The 20,842-nt window shown below is 40.3% G+C and overlaps 1 protein-coding gene across 6 annotated transcripts in view; it reads left to right on the top strand.

Annotated features, from left to right (window-relative positions):
• Nucleotides 1-20,620, top strand: part of TLK1 (tousled like kinase 1) — a 96,772-nt gene extending 76,152 nt beyond the window's left edge. For all 6 annotated transcript variants that reach the window (XM_061608516.1, XM_061608517.1, XM_061608515.1 and 3 more), the window contains 9 exons: nt 3,571-3,668; nt 4,376-4,457; nt 5,977-6,068; nt 6,159-6,248; nt 6,582-6,751; nt 12,649-12,784; nt 13,968-14,079; nt 14,336-14,443; nt 18,846-20,620. In XM_061608516.1, the coding sequence (XP_061464500.1) occupies nt 3,571-3,668; nt 4,376-4,457; nt 5,977-6,068; nt 6,159-6,248; nt 6,582-6,751; nt 12,649-12,784; nt 13,968-14,079; nt 14,336-14,443; nt 18,846-19,022 (1,065 nt within the window). In that variant the 3' untranslated portion in view covers nt 19,023-20,620. The remainder of the gene's footprint in view (nt 1-3,570; nt 3,669-4,375; nt 4,458-5,976; nt 6,069-6,158; nt 6,249-6,581; nt 6,752-12,648; nt 12,785-13,967; nt 14,080-14,335; nt 14,444-18,845) is intronic.
• The last annotated feature ends 222 nt before the right edge of the window (nt 20,621-20,842 follow it).

The following is a 20,842-nucleotide window of genomic DNA, read 5'->3' on the forward strand; positions in this document are numbered from 1 at the left end:
GGTAAACAGGAATGTTTTCAGATTCCTCCTGAAAGTCAGTGGTGACAAAGACAGATGCACCTCACTAGGGAGGGCATTCCACAAATGGGGAGCCGCCACTGGAAAGGACCTGTCACAGGTCAGTGCCAATCAGGCAGTCCCTGGTGGCCGATGGAAAACGGAATATCGGTGGACAGCAAAAGAGGTTTAATGATGATCTCAAAGCTAATCTAAAAAATAGTAACTAGGTGCTATGGACTTTGAAGAAGCACAAGTACAGGGCAAAAGGGACAAACGAGCTGAGCGGAAGGCATGTCAAGTAAATCCTCATCGTGACCATCTTCCATCTGGAAACCTATGTCCTCACTGTGGGAGGCTGTGGTGGATCCAGAATTGGCCTCCACAGTCACTTACAGACCCACTGTTAAAGACCTTACCCTGGAAGACAATCTTACTTGGCCACGAGGGATCGCCAATGAAATGAATGAATGAATGGATGAGTGAATGAATGAACCTTAAGGCAGTCTTTTAGATACTTGGATCCCAAGCTATTTAAAGCTTTATATGCTAGTACTAACACCTTGAATTGGACCTGGTAGCTCACTGGCAGCCAGTACAGTGCTTTCAGGACAGGTGACACATAGTCCTATTGGGCAATCCCACTTATCAGCCAAGCAGCTGCATTCTGCACTAGCTGCAGCCTCGGGACCATCTTCAAGGGGAGCCCCCCATACAGCACATTACAGTAGTCCAGATGGGAAGTCACCAGAGCATGGACAACTGAGGCCAGGCTATCCTGGTCCAGGAACAGCCGTAGCTGGGCAATCAGCTTCAGCTGGGCAAAAGCATAAGAAGCTACTTGGGACTAATGTCAAGATGGAATCCAGGCATACTCCCAGACTATGAACCTGTTGCTTCAGGGGGAGCATAAGCCCTCCCAGAACAGGTCTTACACCTAATTCCTGGACACGGGAACCACCCAACTACAGCACTTCTGTGCTATCAGAATTCTGCCTCAGTTTGTTGCCCCCTGTGCAGACCATCACTACCTTCATACACCTTTCTAATACCTTCAAAGCCTCTCCTGATCCAGATGGAATGGAGAGATAGAGTTGTGTGATGACAACATGCTCAAATCCCAGGATGACAGCTCCCAACAGTTTCATGTAGATGTTAAGTGGCATAGGAGACACAATGGACGCTTGCGGGACGCCACAGCCCCAAAGTCAGGTAGCCAAGCAATAATCTCGTAGTACTACTTTCTGGTAGTGGCCCTGCAGGTAGGAGTTGAACCACTGTAATGTAATACCTCCAACCCCTACCTCCCCAGAAGAACATGTGGTCTTTGGGGTCAAAAGCCACTGAGAGGTCAAGGAGAACCAACAGGGCCACATTGCCCCTTTATCTCTTCTCATAAAGGTCATCAATCAGCAACCAAAGCTGTTTCAGTGACAAAATCAGGCCGGAACCAGACTGGAATGGATCTAGGTAATCTGCTTCCTCCAGGAATGCCTGCAGTTGGCTAGCCAACACCCTCTCAATCACCTTGCCCAGAATATTAGAGACTGGACAGTAGTTTTCTAAAGCACTAGATCCAGGAAAGATGACTTCAAGAATGGTTGCACCACTGCCTCTTTCAAGGTAGTGGTCATAACTCCCTCCCATAGTGTGACATTAACTGCTCTTCGACCTATCCAGTCAATCCTATCCTACTAGATTTTACCAACCACGGTGGGCAGGGATCAAGATGGGATGTAGTCAGTCTCACCAGCACAAGTGTCCTGTCTACAGCATCAGGCTGCAACTACTGAAACGATCCCACGAACTGTAATTTGATGCTGTTCCAGGAACCTCCAACAAACCTGAACCAATTCTGGCATCAAGTTCAGTACTTTTTCCCTTAAAGTCATTTGCAAATCACATAGGTGATTCTGCATCTCTTGTGGAAGAGCTTGTGGTCGGATTACTTAAACTTGAGCATTTGTGTCTTGCGTATGCAATGAAGAGTAGTCAGATCTGACAGATTGTCTAGGTTGCAATCAAAATTCCATGCTATAAGTTTGATTCTTCCGTGTTCATTGAGGGGATGAGGAGAAGCATAAGCAAGTTATGCTGCTGTAATGTTAGCAAATTCTGTAAGGATGTTTTAGTTACATTAAAAACTTCAAGTAATCTGTAAATGAGGGGCACACTTTAGTAAATGAAGAACAGCTTGATAATATATTGAACATGGATATTAAGCTGCTTTGCAGATTTTTCGATTTTTACCATTGTTGGCAAAATATATGAAGTAGAATCAGTGGAATAGATTTAAATCAATTATTTTACATGAACCAACCCTGTTGTCATCTGAGACCCTTCTCCATGTGACCCATCCAAGGGAAGTGCAGAGGGTGATGACTCAAGAATGGGTGGCTTCCCATTTCTGGAATGTTCTCCCCAGGATGGCATGCCTGACACCATCCCTGTTACATGCCAGACACAAACATTTTTATTCACCCAGGCCTTCAGACCTTAATTTTCTGCTTGTCTTTAAGTGGGGTGGGGTTAAATTGGATGTGCTCTTTTATACATATTATTGATGAGCATTTTAGATTGTTTTTGCTCTTGTTTTTATACTTGTTTTTAATGTTTTATGCTGATTGTTGTGAACCGCCCAGGGAGCTTCGGCTATGGGTGGTATATAAATTTAATAAAATGAAATGAAATGAAATGTTTGTTTCTGGAAGTTACTTTGAACTCACCTTTCTGAAAAAAGCAAGTAATGTAATGGATGACAATGATACTTCTTCTTGATGTTAAAACATGAATTAAATCCACCCTGGCCAATACAAGCTGGCAGAAGGCAAGCGGTAGTGAGAGATATGATAGGAATACATTTTAAGAAAATCTACAAAGCAGGGCAGACGCCCACAGAAAAAAGGCTATTAATGTGCACTTCACCAGATAGTCAACAGTTACACATCTTGATTTAGTTCTTTCAAAAGAAATATGTTTTAAAAGAAGACTACAGATCTGAACATGAAAACAACTCTATAATGACTAGATATAATGGAGAGAATGGAGGCTCCAACAAAATAACTTCCATGATAATGTTAGATTTGCAGACTGGCAGTTTTGTGTAAAAGAATGAGAACCAAATAAAACGTTCTTCTGTCATCTAATCTTATAATAAATGCCATTACTGTGTCCATACTAAAATAATAAACTTGGAATTGGTGTGAAATAGCTGACCATGTAAGGACGTGCATGTACAACACGCATGAGGTCACTTGCCTGTCTTTGAGTAAAGCATATTTTGCCTCCAGGTGACCGGACAGGAATTTTTTTGTACTTGTTTAGTTATGAAATCAGCTGCATCTCTGTCTGAGCAGTGTTCCTATAGTACAAGAAGGAATGCAATACTTTTAACTAGAGGCATTGTAGGAGAAAATACATCTAACTCAAGGAATATGTCTTGACATTTTTTTCTCAAATATTCAGATATTGAAAGAAGCTATTTCCTAGTTACTTTTCCATTGTAATTAAAATAGAGGAATGGATACAAAGAATATAAACGGAGTTTTCATAAATTATTCTTTTTACTTGCAGGAAGAAGCTGAAATACAAGCAGAACTTGAACGTCTGGAAAGAGTTAGAAATCTTCACATACGAGAGCTCAAAAGAATAAACAATGAAGATAATTCTCAGTAAGGCAATAGATTTTAATCTTGCACATGTATCCTTTCCAGGTATCTAGCTCTGGAATAAATGTGACACACAGATAGCAGCAAACCTGTTTTTGTCTTTATGGTAGAGGTAGGGTAATAATATCAAAGTAGAATATACAGTGCCTTGCAAAAGTAATTGGACCCCTGGCCAATGCTCTCATATTACTGAATTACAAATGGTACTTTGTAATTTCATTCTGTATGATATTTTATTTTGAAACACTGAAACTTTTTTTTTAAAAAAAACCCACAACAACAACTCTGGGGCTCCCCAACAGTTCAGAGCAGATTTGGGGAGGAGAGGGAGAAGTTCCGTTGTGCAGCCAGAACTTCTTGCGCTAATGGAACTACTTCACGGGATACAGTCCCTTGAAATAGCAACAAAATACTTGTGACTTGCTGTTACTAGAAAATAATTCTCATTGAATTAAATGATATTTACTCTTGAGTAAATGTGTTAGAATTGTACTGCATGTCAGTGACTTCACTGGAATCTTCCTATGCTAATTTTATCTAGATTGCATCTACAAATTACTGTCCAGTAAACTAAATCAGTTTCTGTTACTGTCTGGGGATTTTTCATCAAACTTTGAAGCAGTATTCTTTTTTGCATTCACATAAATAATTAGTGTAAATTTAAGTATTTGTTTTTCGCAATGACTGATGTTCCTGCTTTCGTTTAAAAGGTTTAAAGATCATCCTACGTTAAATGAGCGATATTTGTTACTCCATTTACTTGGTCGAGGTGGATTTAGTGAAGTATATAAGGTAATGTCCACTTCAGTGTTGTGACACCTACCCTTTGGAATTCCCTCCCCTTAAATATTAGACAGACGCCATCTCTGTTATCTTTTCGCCACCTGCTGAAGACCTTCCTCTTTCAACAAGCCTTTTAAGTAGAGACTTTATCCCAGTCTGCTTCTGTGTTGGAATTCTTTTAAGCTTTTTTTTTTAAAGATGTTTTTAATTAGGTTTTGTTTTAATATATTTTAAAGTCTGTTTTTAAGATGTTTTAGAGTGTTTTTAGTGTTTTGTTTGCTGTACTGGGCTCCTGGGAGGAAGGGCAGGATATGGATTTAATAAATAAATAATACATAAATAAAATCTTCCTAGGAATATATATATATAATGTAAGCATCATGCTTACAAAAGGGGGAGCTTTAGTAATTGGGGTGGGGGAAGTTCTGCCCACCTGCGGGGAGGTCTGGTGATGGTAGGCAGGGTTGGTGAGCTTAAGCAAGCAGGGGCTCGCTTTATTAAATATACATGTTTTTAGTCCTTGCCACCCTGGAAGTAGCATCCCTTATTGGAAAAATGCCTTTTCTAAGCTGGTACCTGTATTTGTTTTATTTAAGTGATCTGTATATACATTTGAAAAGTGTGCTATTTTTTTTCTTCAGAAATATGGGCCTTATTTGGATGTAGTGTTATGAATGAGCCTAGTTTTAACCATAATTAAGGTCAACCACAGTTTAGAACAATACGCTAAACTGCAGCTTGGGATCTGCTTCATAGCTGTGCCAGGGTGGTGGTGGTGGAGCACACAGCTTGCTGAAACTTGTTCTCATAACGCTAAACCATGGTTTAGCATTATGTATGAATGGAGCCAGGGGCCTGGTTTGCACATCACACTAAGCCAGACCTTGGCTACAGCTCCTAGTTAGAGAGGAGAGAGCTTAACTATGCATCCAAGTTTGGATGACATGCTAAGCCAAACCTTGGCTTGGTTTAGCATGGCACAGGAGCAAAAACGAGTAGGGAGGAGCAAAGTGGTTGCGAGCTTCTCTCCAGGAACCCACACTTGTACAATTCTGGTAAGCTATGGTTTGATTTACCATGTCATGGGAATTAGGCCATTGTATTTCTTCCTGTGCAGATTGAATCGTTTAGTCCAGGGTTTCCCAACTAGTGGGCCTCCAGATGTTGTTGGACCACAATTCCCATCTTTCCTGACCATTGGCAATGCTGGCTGAGGCTGATGGGAGTTGTGGTCCAACAACATCTGGAGGCCCACTAGTTGGGAAAGGCTGGTTTAGTCACTTGACTAATACATGGGCAGAAAAGGGTGACCAAAATTATCAGGGGGCTGGACAAATTATTTGACTCTTGAGGCCATTAAAAACAGTGCATAAGAATTCAGGATATTTGGTTTAACTATTGGAATAAATATAATGTATTGCACTTTCTCTCAAGCTATGTTACCTAATGGCCAGTCTTAGTAACTATTCTCTGTGACTTGCATTTTTAAAAATCTGTTTCTACTACTTTCACGCAATGTTTCTTGCAGGCTTTTGATCTCTATGAACAAAGATACGCTGCTGTGAAGATACACCAGCTTAACAAAAGCTGGAGAGATGAGAAAAAGGAAAACTACCATAAGTAAGATTTAAAACAATGATGACATATTGTTTTTATAGCAAAGTTAAAATAGTATTGTGGCATCATTATTAATTTACCTTTGTCTTCTAGGCATGCTTGCAGAGAGTATAGAATACACAAAGAGCTTGATCATCCAAGGATAGTAAAACTCTATGACTACTTCTCTCTGGATACAGATACGTAAGTAAACCAAAATATACATTTTTATTATACAGCAGTAATTTAATATCTACCTTCAGGAACACTTCTAGTTGGATGTAATTATAATTAAAAATTTATGGTGCTTGGCTTAATAATTTCTCGCTTTCTGAATGACAGTAGGATATTCTGAATACTGTGACATCGATTATTGTTCACTCTTTAAATAGATTACAAAATAAACCAGAACAAAGTGAAAATGTGTAATTAATGAAATGAAATATTATATCAAGTCAATGTTCATGTTTTACTTGTGTGCTTGAATAATTAAATAGCTTTTGTTTTCTTATCTCACTTTATTTTTTCCCTTTCTAGGTTTTGTACAGTATTAGAATATTGTGAAGGCAATGATTTGGATTTCTATCTCAAGCAACATAAACTAATGACAGAGAAAGAAGCCAGGTCAATTGTAATGCAAATAGTAAATGCACTGCGCTATCTCAATGAGATTAAGCCACCTATAATACACTATGATCTTAAACCAGGTAAGTCAGAATTGGAAAACTTTCTCACATCAAGACATTATGTATATTCTCTCTAAAACACATCGTTCTCTGAGTACTTACTAAGACATCACCTGCCTCTGTTTTTCTTTATTAAGACAGTGTGTCCCTGTTGGTTCTGTTGGACCTCTCAGCGGCTTTCGATACCATCGACCATTATATCCTGGGTCGCCTTGCCAGGATGGGACTTGGGGGCACCATTTTACAATGGCTCCGTTCCTTCCTGGAAGGACGAACCCAGAAGGTGATGCTGGGGGATTCGTGTTCGACTCCTTGGCCATTGGCCTGTGGGGTCCGTCAGGGTTCAGTTTTGTCCCCCATGCTATTTAATATCTACATGAAACCACTGGGAGAGGTTGCCTGGAGGTTTGGGGTTTGGTGCCATCAGTATGCAGATGACACCCAACTCTTATTTCTCCTTTCCACCTAATTCCAAGGAAACTGTCTCGGTTCTAAACCAGTGTCTGACAGCAGTGGTGGACTGGATGAGGGTGAACAAGCTGAAGCTCAATCCAGACAAGACAGAGGTGCTCCTAGTCAGTCGAAAGGCAAATCAGGGAATTAGGGATTCAGCCTGTGCTGGATGGGGTTACACTCCCCCTGAAGACACAGGTTCGCAGTTTGGGTGTGCTCCTGGACTCAGCCTTAAACCTGGAGGCCCAGGTTTCTGTGGTGGCCAGGAGTGTTTTTGCCCAGTTAAGACTAGTGCGCCAACTGTGCCCGTTCCTGGAGTCGTCTCACCTGGCCACGGTGACACATACCGTAGTTATATCCCGCTTAGACTACTGTAACACGCTCTACGTGGGGCTGCCTCTGAAGACTGTTCGGAAACTTCAGTTGGTGCAACGAGCTGCAGCCAGAATGTGAACTGGGGCTGATTACAGGGATCATACAACTCCCCAGCTGCAACAGCTCCACTGGCTACCAGTCTGTTTCCGGACACAATTCAAAGTGCTGGTTATGACCTATAAAGGCCTATACAGCTTAGGTCCAGGCTATCTGTCAGACCGTATCTTCTTGTATGAACCTGCCTGGGCCCTGAGATCTTCAGGAGAGACCCTTCTCGCAATCCCAACACCTTCACAAGTGCAACTGGTGGGGACACAAGATAGAGCCTTTTTGGTGGCTGCCCCTAGGCTCTGGAACTCACTCCCTAGGGAGGCAAGAATGGCCTCCTCTGTGCAGTCCTTCCGCTGACAGCTAAATACTTTTTTCTTCCGGCAGGCCTTTGGAACTGAAGGCTTTAAGGGTAGTGATTGAAGAGAGTGCTGTATGTTATTGTTTTACTTGTAGGCTCTTAAACTGGGTTGCAGTATTTTAAGTGTATGTCTAATTGGTTTTAACATCTTAATAGTTTAATTCTGTTTTAATGCTGATTTTTATATGTTCTTAATGATATGTACTTACTTTTATCTGGAAGCCGCCTTGAGTTCCAGTTTGGAAAAAGGGCGGGGTATAAATAAAGATTACCGTATATTCCGGCGTATAAGATGACTTTTTAACCCAGGAAAATCTTTTCAAAAGTCGGGGGTCGTCTTATACGCCGGGTGCTGAAAAAGAGCAGGAAAATTAAGTAAAAAAAAAAGCTGCAGCGGGAGTGGAAGCAGTCGCAGCCGCCGTCCAGAGAGACCGTCGCTGCGAGGAAGGCAACGCAGCGAGGCTCAAGAAGTTAGGGCAGAGCCTGAGATGAAATTGACTCGAAACGGAGTTACTGCTGTGAGGAGGGAAGCCTCGCAGAGCCTGAGATGAAATTGACTCGAAATGGCCAGATACAGGAGGGAGAAGCCACAAAAGGCTCCTGGGGAGAACTTGGGCAAACTCTATATTTTAACTGGAAAAGTTGGGGGTCGTCTTATACGCCCAGTCGTCTTATACGCCGGAATATACGGTATAATAATAATAAACCCATTATAATTCACATTTGTCTTGATGTTCTTTTATGGTATAAGTACATGGAACACAGGAGGGATATCTAGCATTCATTTAGAATCTCCATTGCCTCTAACCCTTAATAAAAATATAATCACGCTCTCCCTTATTCTAGCCTCACCTACTTATTCTCTCCTTTTTTCTGTTCACTTTGGAGGCACCCTCTTTGTCTTCTGTCCCCTTCCTAACTACTGCTTTTAAAATATTTTGGCTTCTATATTGCGATTTTTTATTGATGTCTGCCATATTCCTTTATGAGTTTAGTCACAATAGATTTTTCTTGCATCTCAAGCCACTTTTTAGCTATAATCAGATTCGTTTATTTTGGTTGTGAACCAGCTCATATAAGATACAATATTTGAAAACCAAAACAATATAAAATGCGATACAATATAGTGCAATATAAAATATTATATGCGCTCATACCCCAGTACAGTTAGCTATAATGTAATGAGAAATTGATTAAGTAGCAAAAAAAGGTGATCAACTTTGAATGTGGATTGAATTTCTTTCTCAAGCTTTCCTTTGAACTCTTACATGTAACATTTGATACATTCACAAATACATATCTGTATAGTGCTCAGCTACTTGTGCTTGCCTTCACACTCTGTAAAACACCACATACATTGTTTGCCTTCACTAAACAAGAAATGTCTTTGCTTTTGAATATGCAGAAAATAATGTTGCAGGCATGCTTCTTTCAGGCAATTCTTCAGGCTTTTATTCTTGTGTAGAAAGGACTTTTAAACTGCTTCAGAAACCCAAGCTTAGCTAAGGCAAATGGGATAGCATTGGGAAAAATACCAAAAGGGGGGGGGTAGTATTGCAGAAAATCCATAAAGATATAGAATCGTAGAGTTGGAAGGGGCCTACAACCCCCTGCTCAATGAAGGAACCAAATTAAAGCATACCCGACAGGTGGCTGTCCAGCTGCCTCTTGAATGCCTCCAGTGTTGGAAGCTTACAAGCTCCCTAGGTAATTGGCTCCATTGTCATACTGCTCAAACAGTTAGGAAGTTTTTTCCTGAAGTTCAGTCAAAATCTATCTTCCTGCATCTTGAGCCCATTATTCCATGTCCTGCAGTCTGGTACAATCAAGAAGTGATCCCTGGCCTCCTGTGTGGCAACTTTTCAAGTACTTGAAGAGTGCTCGCATATTTCCCTATAGTCTTCTCAAGGCTAAACATGCCCAGTTCTTTCAGTCTCTCCTAATAGGATGTTGTTTCCAGTCCCCTGATCATCCTTGTTGCCCTCTTCTGAAACTGTTCCAGTTTGTCTGCATCCTTCTTAAAGTGAGTTGTCCAAAACTGGATGCAGTACTCAAGACGAAGCCTAACCATTGCTGAATAGAGGGAAACTAACACTTCACATGATTTGGAAACGATACTTCTGTTAATGCAGCCTGAAATAGCATTTACCTTTTTTCCAGCCACATTGCGCTTGTTGTTGATCACAAGCTGAATATGAGCCAACAATCCCAAGATTCTTCTGTCATGTAGTATTGCTGAGCCAAGTATACCCCGTCTTATAACTTTGCATTGGGTTTCTTTTTCCTACATGTAGAACTTAGCACTTATCCCTGTTAAATTTCATTCTGTTGTTTTCAGCCCAATACTCCAGCCTATTAAGATCCTTTTGAATTTTTTGTCTGTCTTCCAAGGTATTAGCTGTCCCCCCCCCACTTTGTATCATCCGCAAATTTGATAAGCATTTATTTATTTATTTATTGTACTTATATACCGCCTGATAGCCGAAGCTCTCTGGGCGGTTTACAGTAACTAAAAACATTAAAACAAATATACAAATTTAAAAACACATCTTTTAAAAACAATTTAAAACACAATTTAAAAATTTAAAACACATGCTAAAATGCCTGGGAGAAGAGGAAAGTCTTGACCTGGCACCAAAAAGATAACAGTGTTGGCACCAGGCACACCTTGCCAGGTAGATCATTCCATAATTTGGGGGCCACCATTAAGAAGACCCTCTTCCTTGTTGCCATCCTCCGATCTTCCCTTGGAGTAGGTGCCCGGAGGAGGGCCTTTGATCTTGAACGTAGTGTACGTGTGGGTTCGTATCGGGAGAGGCGGTCCATCAGGTAATGTGGTCCCAAGCTGTGAAAGGCTTTATATATCAAAACCAGCACCTTGAATGGAGCTTGGAAACATACAGACAGCCAATGCAAGCGGACCAGAATCGGTTTTATATGTTTGGATTGTCTGGTCCCTGTTACCAATCTGGCCGCTGCATTTTGCACAAGCTGCAGTTTCCGAACTGTCTTCAAAGGCAGCCCCACATAGAGTGCATTGCAGTAATCTAATTTGGAGGATACCAGAGCATGGACAACTGAAGCCAGGTTATCCCTGTCCAGATAGGGACGTAGTTGGGCCACCAACCAAAGTTGATAGAAGGCACTCCGTGCCACCGAGGCTACCTGAGCCTCAAGTGACAGAGATGGTTCTAGGAGAACCCCCAAGCTACGAACCTGCTCCTTCAGGGGGAGTGCAACCCCATCCAGGACAGGTTGGACATCCACCATCTGGTCAGAAGAACCACCCACTAGTAGTATCTCAGTCTTGTCTGGATTGAACCTCAATTTATTAGCCCTCATCCAGTCGATTGTCGCAGCCAGACATCGGTTCAGCATATTGACAGCCTCACCTGAAGAAGATGAAAAGGAGAAATAGAGCTGTGTCATCAGCATACTGATGGCAGCACACTCCAAAGCTCTGAATGACCACAACCAATGGTTTCATGTAGATGTTGAACAGCATGGGGGACAGAACTGACCCTTGTGGAACCCTATACTGGAGAGTCCAGGGTGCTGAGCTGTGTCGTCCCTTCTGGAGGCGATCTGCCAAGTAGGAGCGGAACCATTGCCATGCAGTCCCTCCCACTCCCAACTCATCCAGTCTCCCCAGAAGGATACCATGGTTGGTGGTATCGAAAGCCGCTGAGAGATCAAAGAGAATCAACAGAGTTGCACTCCCCCCTGTCTCTCTCCCGACAAAGGTCATCATACAGGGCAACCAAAGCTGTTTCCGTGCCAAAACCAGGCCTGAAACCTGACTGAAATGGATCCAGATAATCGATCTCATCCAAGAGTGTCTGGAGCTGGCCCGCAACCACTCGTTTAAGGACCTTGCCCAGGAATGGAACGCTTGCTATCGGCCTATAGTTACTAAGATTTTCTGGGTCCAGGGAGGGCCTCTTCAGGAGTGGTCTCACTACCGCCTCTTTCAGGCAGCCAGGAATCACCCCCTCTCTCAGATTGGCATTAATCACTTCCCTGGCCCAGCCGGCTTTTCCATCCCTGCTAGCTTTTATTAGCTAAGAAGGGCAAGGTTCCAGCACAGAAGTGGTTGCATGAACCTGTCCAAGCATTCCCTGCACTACCTCATCCAAATTGTTAATAAAAATGTTGAAGACAACTGGGTCCTGAGCCCTGTGGTACCCTGCTTGGTACGTCCCTCCCTAGTTTGAGAAGGAACCCTTGATAAGCACTCTTTGAGTACGATTCTGTAGCCAACTGTGGATCCACCTGATAGTTGACACATCAGTGTGATGTTGAGTAAGCACAGGAATGCAAAAGCTTGGAACTAAATAGTAAATATTCTGTAAAATTCCAAGACTCAGATTCTCCAAGAGATTGAGACACAATTGTCTCCTCTTGCAGGATGCTTTTTTAAAGTGATAGATAGGATAGTTGTATTGAATAAATGGGGAAGGGGAAAACCAAGTGCATCATCTTGAGCCCTTTGGATGAATGATGTGATATAAATGGAATAAATAATGAATGAGTGAACCATGGAGGTCACTTTTTGGATATGCTTATTAGGGAATTTCAGTTCTGTAAAACAATGTCACTGTCCTAATTTAAATAAAATGGGAAAACTGTGCATAATTATGAAGCCAGACCTTATTTTAATGAGTTCTGTCCTTTTTAATAGGAAACATTCTTCTGGTAGATGGAACAGCATGTGGAGAAATAAAAATCACAGACTTTGGCCTGTCCAAAATAATGGATGATGATAGCTATGGTGTGGATGGAATGGACCTAACTTCACAAGGGGCTGGGACTTACTGGTAATATTATTATTTCCCATTTGGCAAATGTCTTGCTTATTTATGTGAGAACTATTTGTAAATCTCTGCTAATGGATGTAGTTGATGAAAAGAAGGTGTCACTGGTTAATTGAGTTTATATCTTAATGGCATAGAATTTATCTTTTCTAATGCACTGAGATTAATAAAACAACTGAATATTAAGAGTTGGGTTCAGCAAAGTTCCTGTCAGAGTAGACCTGCTGAAATTAATGAACCAATGTTAGCCATGCATATTAACTTCAGAAGGTTTACTCTGAGTATGACTAGCATTGAATACCACCCTTAATGTTTATTAAAGTTAAATTCCAAGAGTTTATTGTCTAACTTCTGACTGAGAAATAATCACTTTCACTTAATGCACTGCTTGAGGTAGTTTAATATAAAGTATTCACTGTTGAAAAAGGGAATAATGACAGATGTGATTGTTTTTAAAATCCAGTGTGGTAGTTCAGGTTTCTACTATGTATGTGGAAATTGTTATATTCTTTATTATTATCAGCATCCCACCAGTCTAATATTGAATTATTTCTGTTTATTTAAGCAGGCATATATTACTCAATAGATGGGTTCAGGAATTTCTAAGCCACCTTACCTGCTTTCAGGGTAGCTTCTGTTCAAACCATTCCTGTGTTTTGTAACAGCCACACCATGGTTGGATCATCTGGTCTGAAATTCAGGCTCCAACTGTTGGTTTGGTTTGGTATACCATAGTGCATTTCATTTAAATCAGCAACTGTGACTTATGCCTGCTATCCAAACCAGAACTGAAAACTATGTCCAATTATGATTTGCCTAAACTGGAAAGTTAGGGAGAGAATCTGCCTGCACAAGTGAAGGGAGTCCATGAGACTTAGCATGAACAAACCATTGTTCAGGGTTGCATGTGAACTGACCTATACTATGGAAATCTATAACATTCCTAGAACAAATAAAACAATCAGAAGTTAAATGTTGGAAATGGCTGTGGAGACTTTCATATGTGCTTTGTTACGATAATATATGGGTAATAGGAAAACATGTTATATACTGTTATAGGGTTTTCTGTAGTTATGTTTGCATTTGGCCATTTTTGATTGGGTCCTTCTTCTCTCTAATAAGTAATAAAGAGGGAATCTTCTTAGTTTGTCCATTTGCAGTGACTGAGTTTCTTCCTTTCTATCAGGTATTTGCCTCCGGAGTGCTTTGTTGTAGGTAAAGAGCCACCAAAAATTTCTAACAAGGTGGATGTGTGGTCAGTTGGAGTAATCTTTTTCCAGTGTTTATATGGCCGAAAGGTAAAAACAAACTCTTAAATGTGGAGTTTTCCAGTGTATTTCAGTTCATCTTAAAAAGTCTCCAGTGAGTTGCTTTTGAGAAAACAATTCCTGCAAATATTTATGGTTATTCAACTTGTGCCACTTGTGCTTCCCAACACTGAGAATTAGTTTTAAAATGGCATGATTTTAGGATTTAAAAAAGTGTTGCTGATTTCTTTTAATGGTATTTGGGCATTTAGCATCATTGGCTAAGCTTGTTTCCCCCTTTCTCTAGCCATTTGGTCATAACCAATCCCAGCAGGATATACTTCAAGAAAATACAATATTAAAAGCCACTGAAGTACAATTCCCAGTGAAGCCTGTTGTGAGCAATGAAGCCAAGGTAATGTTCATAGCCTCAACCTATGTTTTTAATACACCGTATTTTAATTCAAGTATGCGAATAAATAAATGTGACAGTAATTGTAAAATAATTATTTGCAGTATGTGTACCTAAAATGGGACATACGTTATATCAGATAGTAAAGGTAATCATTTCCTGGAGAATTTCTTCTCCGATTCTTTTATACATATTCTTGAAATATTGATTTGTTGGGATATTAACTAGTCTTGACTAAGTTTGCTAAATAACGTGTGAAAATAGACAAATTCCAGGTTGTAGCATCTTATTTTATAGTTTATTTAAAATGTGTTGAATATTTTTATTAATTTTCCGGCAGTGGAACAGGGAATCCTAAAATGGGTTGTCCCTTCAACTTGCTGCTCTAGGCAGGACTATGCAAATTAAGCAACTCTTACTTACTACATGGGAGGATGACCACCCCTCCAGTTCCTTCCTGCCTAGCTCCCAGTGCAGGTTGTGGTTGACATCATCTTACACTGTGCTAGTAGAGGCCTTTCTTTGAATAGTTTTTTCCCATATTCTATCACCTTCCCATCAAGAAACGGGGAGTCACGGTCTGGGTCAACAGAGATGGAGGCTTCACTGCCAGATCCAGCAGTATCTCATTGGTCAGGTCCGAGGGCAGCCCAGGGACCAGTGATATTGGAGACAACTGGTGAAGCAGAAGGGTGACTGGTTGGTTGGGTAGTATCTCCTCCATCCCCTGCAGAAAATGAACAATAACTCCAGCATCAAACTTTCCTTCAGTGGAGGAGGGGATCCTTCTAGAGAGACCCAAAGTGCTTTAAATGAGTTTCTCATACACTGTTGTTATTAATAATACCCAACTTTAGTGCATATTTGCCATTGTCAACTAACATAAACATAATGGCTCGGTTAGCACGTAATGTTGAGCCATGTTTTTTCAACTGTGTTTTGTTGAACAAACCAGGGTTAGTCTTGTAGATGAGCAAATTAACCAAAGACTTTTTTACCTAATGTTGGTTTCATTTTCTAATCACTCTTGCCTCATGCCTCTGTGGCCAGTCAAGCAACTGGGGCAGAGTGGTGAAACACCTGGATTGTGAGTTTGGACATAAGAAACTACGGTTAACACAGGCTGAGGTTTGTAAGCCAACTTCAGACCATGGTTTCATATTCTGGTTTGTTAGCTGGTCAGCTTTGGACATACAAACAAGCCACAGTAAAGCGAAGTAAACAATGGCTTGGCATTATCTGTGAACTAGACTGGTGTTTTAAATCCTAGTTAAGACACAGGAGTGGGTGGCACACTCTCCCCTTGGGATCTAAATCCTCCAGGGATTTCCCACTAGCCTTTTAAGTGTGATTAACACTGTTAATCATAATACCCAAGTACCTTGTGTACGGGGGTGTGTGTGTGTAGAAGGAATAAATTGGTAAGTAACTCTCCTTAGATTTCCTCTAATCCTGGATTTTGAAATTAGTATCAAATCCTCAAGAGGCATTCCCTGGTGTGTTTAACTATGCCTTAACTTTAGCACCAGTATATCCTATATTCATAGGTCAGGCCTGCAAGGGGACTTTGTTCTGTAGATGACAGGAGGTGGGGTGGGAATGTGTACCTCATGCCCTGCTTCTAATCTCCTGACCACAGTCGATAAGCTGCTTGTTACATCTGCAGTCACTCATGTCTAATAAGTTCTCATTAAAAGGTTAGCTTATGAACAGCGTATGAATCTTAAGTCACCATGTGGCTTCTCACTGTAGTTCAGTTCCTTGGGTGACCACACTGATGTCTCTGGAGGGTGACAATGCAAGGAAGGCCCTTATTTTAAATATTGCTTGCTTTAGACAGACAGTAAAACACATTACTTTCTGCACCGCAAAAGGACAAGTAGACTTTCACCCTGCATACCATAGGAAAACTTGTTAATTAAATGCTACCTTAAATCCTTACAGTGTGCTGCTACTTATTTGGAAGCAGAAGTGGAAATGTTTCTATTCAAGCCCCACCTAAGATAAACAAGTTCTGTGAACTCTGCAGGACTGGGCTTGCACTTTTGGGCTTGGATTTTTTTAAAAAAATTGGATCCTCTACTGCTCTGTGCTGCATCGCAGTCTGGCCTACTACCTATCCTGTTTCGTACCTCATCCTTCCCTTGGACTCTTACCTAGGATCTTTACTGTATGAAATTGTCAACATTCTAAAGTTTAGCTAAACATTCAAGTCGGCCCTGATAATTGCACATTTAAGTTCATGTAATAGGCTCTAAATGCAAAATTTGGGATTTCATTAGCACAAAATGCGATGAAGGCAGAGGATATCAGTAAATGAAAATTCTGCAGCGGAAACTATGCCCAAAGTTACACACATGAATACTAAATTATGGGACTGATAATTCTGTTTTTCTAATTACTGATTTTTTTAAAGTTAATATAACATAAGTGCTCATTTTTGAAAAAGGTAAAACTTTGCACTTAAGTGGTTACTGTAAGATTATCATGCTGGATCAGAGATGAAGCAGCATCTGAACCACTCCTCCAGCTAAGATCCAGAGAGCCCCATATGTGCATTGCAATGTTCTGGTTTTCACTGGAGCAGGTGTCATTCTAGTGGGTCTCTGACCTTCCGGAGCAACCTGTGGAAAATAGAGGGGGATGATGTGGAAAGGAGGCTGTGAAGTACCTGGGTGGATGATGTGCACTCAAGCCCATGCTCAAGCCTTTTGGATTATGTCCTCTACCTCCAGCAGTGGTTGTTCAGATGCCCTGAGAAAACTCAGAAGTAGGGCACAACAGAACGCTGACACAGTTTGGCTAGTATTTGGTAATTGGAGAGCTACCTCTTGAACATAGATATTCTGTTCTTTATTGCCATGGCTACTAGCCATTCATATACAGTAGGGCCCCACTCATACGGCGGGTTATGTTCCGGACCCCCGCCAAAAAGCGGAACTCGTTGAATAGAATGGTATGTGACACCCGAAAACTGCTGTAAAAGCGGAACAAGCACTGTATGAGTGGGACTTTAGTGTAATTGCATCTAATTGAGACCGCCACATTAGCGAAGCACTGTAAAGCAGGGCCCTACTGTACCTATCCTCTGAATTTTTTTTTTTAAATCTGATGGTTATTACAGCATCCTGTTGTGAATCTGGAGCTTTTTTTGTTTGGCTTACAGCCACAACATCCTTTGCTTAGCAAGCAGGTAGTCATGTTTGTGTCACATGGGACAAATAACTGGATAATACTCACTCACTAATTTGGAACCGATCTGAATTCTGCTTTCACATACCTTTGGGGGTTTTTTTTTAGGTGTGGTAAAAATTCCATACATTTCATAAGAGAAACCATAGTACAGAATCATTAAACCTTCGTCTGTATGTGTTAGTGAAGGATTTTAGGCAGGTATGATTAGGAGAAAATGTTGAAATATACGGAGGAGCAACATCTGGTGTGTAGGGCACACGTACTCAGCTCCTGAAAAGGTTGAGCTTTTCGTGTAGAGTGACTGCATTCTAACACACTTGCAATCATGAGGCTAGAAACTTGCTTAAATAAAGTCTATGATTCTGTGCTAGTTGCCAAGTTCTACCAAATTCCATGCATGACAAACTAGCAGCCCCATTTCTGAATATTTGTTTTTGCATAACATTTTTAAAATTCTCTGTTCTATTGACTTTTTTCATAAACTTAATTTCTGCTTAGCTTGGCATGTAATTTCCCAGTAATATGCTAAGTTACAGATGTAGGACAGGGAGGGACTGGCAGAAAGGTGAAAATAAGTTATTAAATGTGCAAAGGTCATTAAAATATAAGGAAAGTCAGCAACAAAATTTTCATTTCACAACCTTTACAAAGATAGACACTGAACAAAGCAAGAACTTTATTGGAAGCTAGAATAATATCACTTTAAGTTTAGTTCGAACTTCGCTCTTATAACGTGACTGTTTATACATTTCTGAAGTTCACTGTGGCTGTAGAGTTTAATTGGGCAATTCATTTCTTGTCCATGTATTTGTGTAATAATACTTAGTGAGTGAATTATATATAAATTAACAGTTCTAAGCACATCAGTGCCCACAACTTTGCAAATTAAACAAGATTTTTTATTTGTGGTACGAGATAAAAGCTCTAATAGAATAGCTTGTGTGAAACCATCTGACGAATTCTACATGAGCTAAAATCTGAACTAAGGCAGAAACTCCCAGATCATGCCTCTAATAGTACATTAGCACCACACCATGGTGTACATGGGTATCTGATAAGTGCGTCTTCATGTTGGACCGAAATCCCACTTAACATTTATTATTATCTTAAGTTCAGATCTTCCACCAGAATAGGTGGTTCAGAACTCATTCATTGTTAAAATGTTAGTTAATTCTTTTTTCCCCTCCTCTCTCCCCCTGCCCCCTGCAAGGCATTTATCAGACGTTGCTTGGCATACCGTAAAGAGGATCGGTTTGATGTCCATCAGCTGGCTAATGATGCTTACCTACTGCCACACATGAGAAGATCAAATTCTTCAGGAAACTTGCATATGACTGGACTGGCAGCATCTCCTACGCCACCTATATCAAGCCTTATTCCCTACTGAAGCTTCTCCACACAGAAGGCTTGCATGATGTCATCATGTAGTTTTGCTGCAGCAGACTTTCATTTGGAAGTGTTGGGTTAGTGTTTTTACACAGCAGGACAAGTTTAACAATGGTGTTTTCAGACTGTGGCTCTTCTACAAATGTCATTTCTGTGATTGGACTGGATCATGATCTGTGGAAGGTGCATTCATTTCAGACTGTCACATTGGAAACATTGAAGGACAGCATTACCTGTTGCCACCAAACAGATGTACTGTGTTTTTAAGACTGAAGAAAATGTATGTTTTCAGCTTGTGTGGAGAACACTGTAAATAACCTTTTTAATACTTACCAACACTTTTGGCTGATACTGGAGAGCTCTAATAAGGAGGGTAGTTTTTCATTATTTGAATACAGAAGAAAAGAAATGGAGCACAGAACAACTCACTGCTTGGACAAAAAAAGCTAAATAAAGATTCTTTCTTCCCAAGAAGTCAATATTTCAAAACCAAAGTAAAGATGAGAGACACAGCTGTGTATGTTAATTTCTTTGGATAGAAGTGATTTAGTATTTTGGGGGGCTGGGGAGTAATCTTTTAAAAACTGTTACGTTGGTTGAATGACTGTATTTCCAAAGGGATAAAAATAGCAGTTTCAGTAAGGTAGCAAAAGCTAGTTTGGAAACTAGTTCAATTATTTAAATGGCTTTTTGATACTTAGTGGTGTTGTCAACTGATATCTGCTGCCCAGGCTTTTGAGGAGGGATATACAAAGGCCATGTATGTAACCAAAAGCAAACAGGTCATGTTCAATGTTTCTATGCAGGATAATGACAAATTCCCTTCCAACTGTATTGTAAATTGTTGTACAGATGTCATATTTTCAGTTTTAAAAATTCAGCAACTTATTCCTGTACAAATGTTTAAAGTATGGCTTTTCTAATTGGATATTGTATTTTTTTTAAGTCTCACTGAAGGCGCTTTTAATTGCTGCTAAATGATGTTGCTTTTGCTTTTGCAAAAAAAAAAAAAATCAAATGACCTTAAGGTGCAAGTCAACTGTACGTCCTAGAGAGACTGAAAGTAGATAATTCATTAACAATCGGCATGTAAAACCAATCTGTGTTGGAACTATACAGTACAGTTCAAGTCAGTTTCCTGAGCTGGAGCACGTTGATACTAGATGTAGAAGTTGTTCATGGTTATTCACGGTTTCTGAAAGTTCTGTCTACAAGGTGGGAAGATATTCCTCTAAAGAGATGTTTCTTGTGGCCTGTACAGATATTTTAAAATGTGAAACATTTTCTAACTGCCTTGTATGGTAGAATCTTTTTTTTTTCAGAATGCAGTATCTCTCTCCCATACAAGATTCCTTTTACTGTCACATTCATAATGCTGAATACCTGTACGTAACTTTATCCATGTTGCAAAAAGGGAGGCTGTATTACCACAGGTTTTTCATTTAATATTGTACAGTTAAACTGTGGCTCTTGTTTCTGATGTTTCAAGCCATTTTGTTTTCATTGTACATAAGGATACATTAACTGTCTCTTCAAGATGCTGCTGAAATTGTAGAGAATGTAGCCAAAACAGTAATAAAATGACAGTTGGAATTTCAACTAGTTTTCAAGTTATTACTTTGGAATATGATGGACATTGGCCATGCTTTTCACTCACACTGCAAGAAGCAGTTCCCAAATATGCCCTGATAGAAAATGATTTGCTTTCAGCCTATTTAGGTGATCAGACTACTAAATTGTAATATTTGAGTCAATCCATACATTATGTGGAAGCAATGAAAGAAGCAGGACAAGTGATGAGTGCTGTTACTTTACCAAGTT

The sequence above is a fragment of the Rhineura floridana genome, chromosome 2 (genome assembly GCF_030035675.1).
Source record: "Rhineura floridana isolate rRhiFlo1 chromosome 2, rRhiFlo1.hap2, whole genome shotgun sequence".
Lineage (NCBI taxonomy): Eukaryota > Metazoa > Chordata > Lepidosauria > Squamata > Rhineuridae > Rhineura > Rhineura floridana.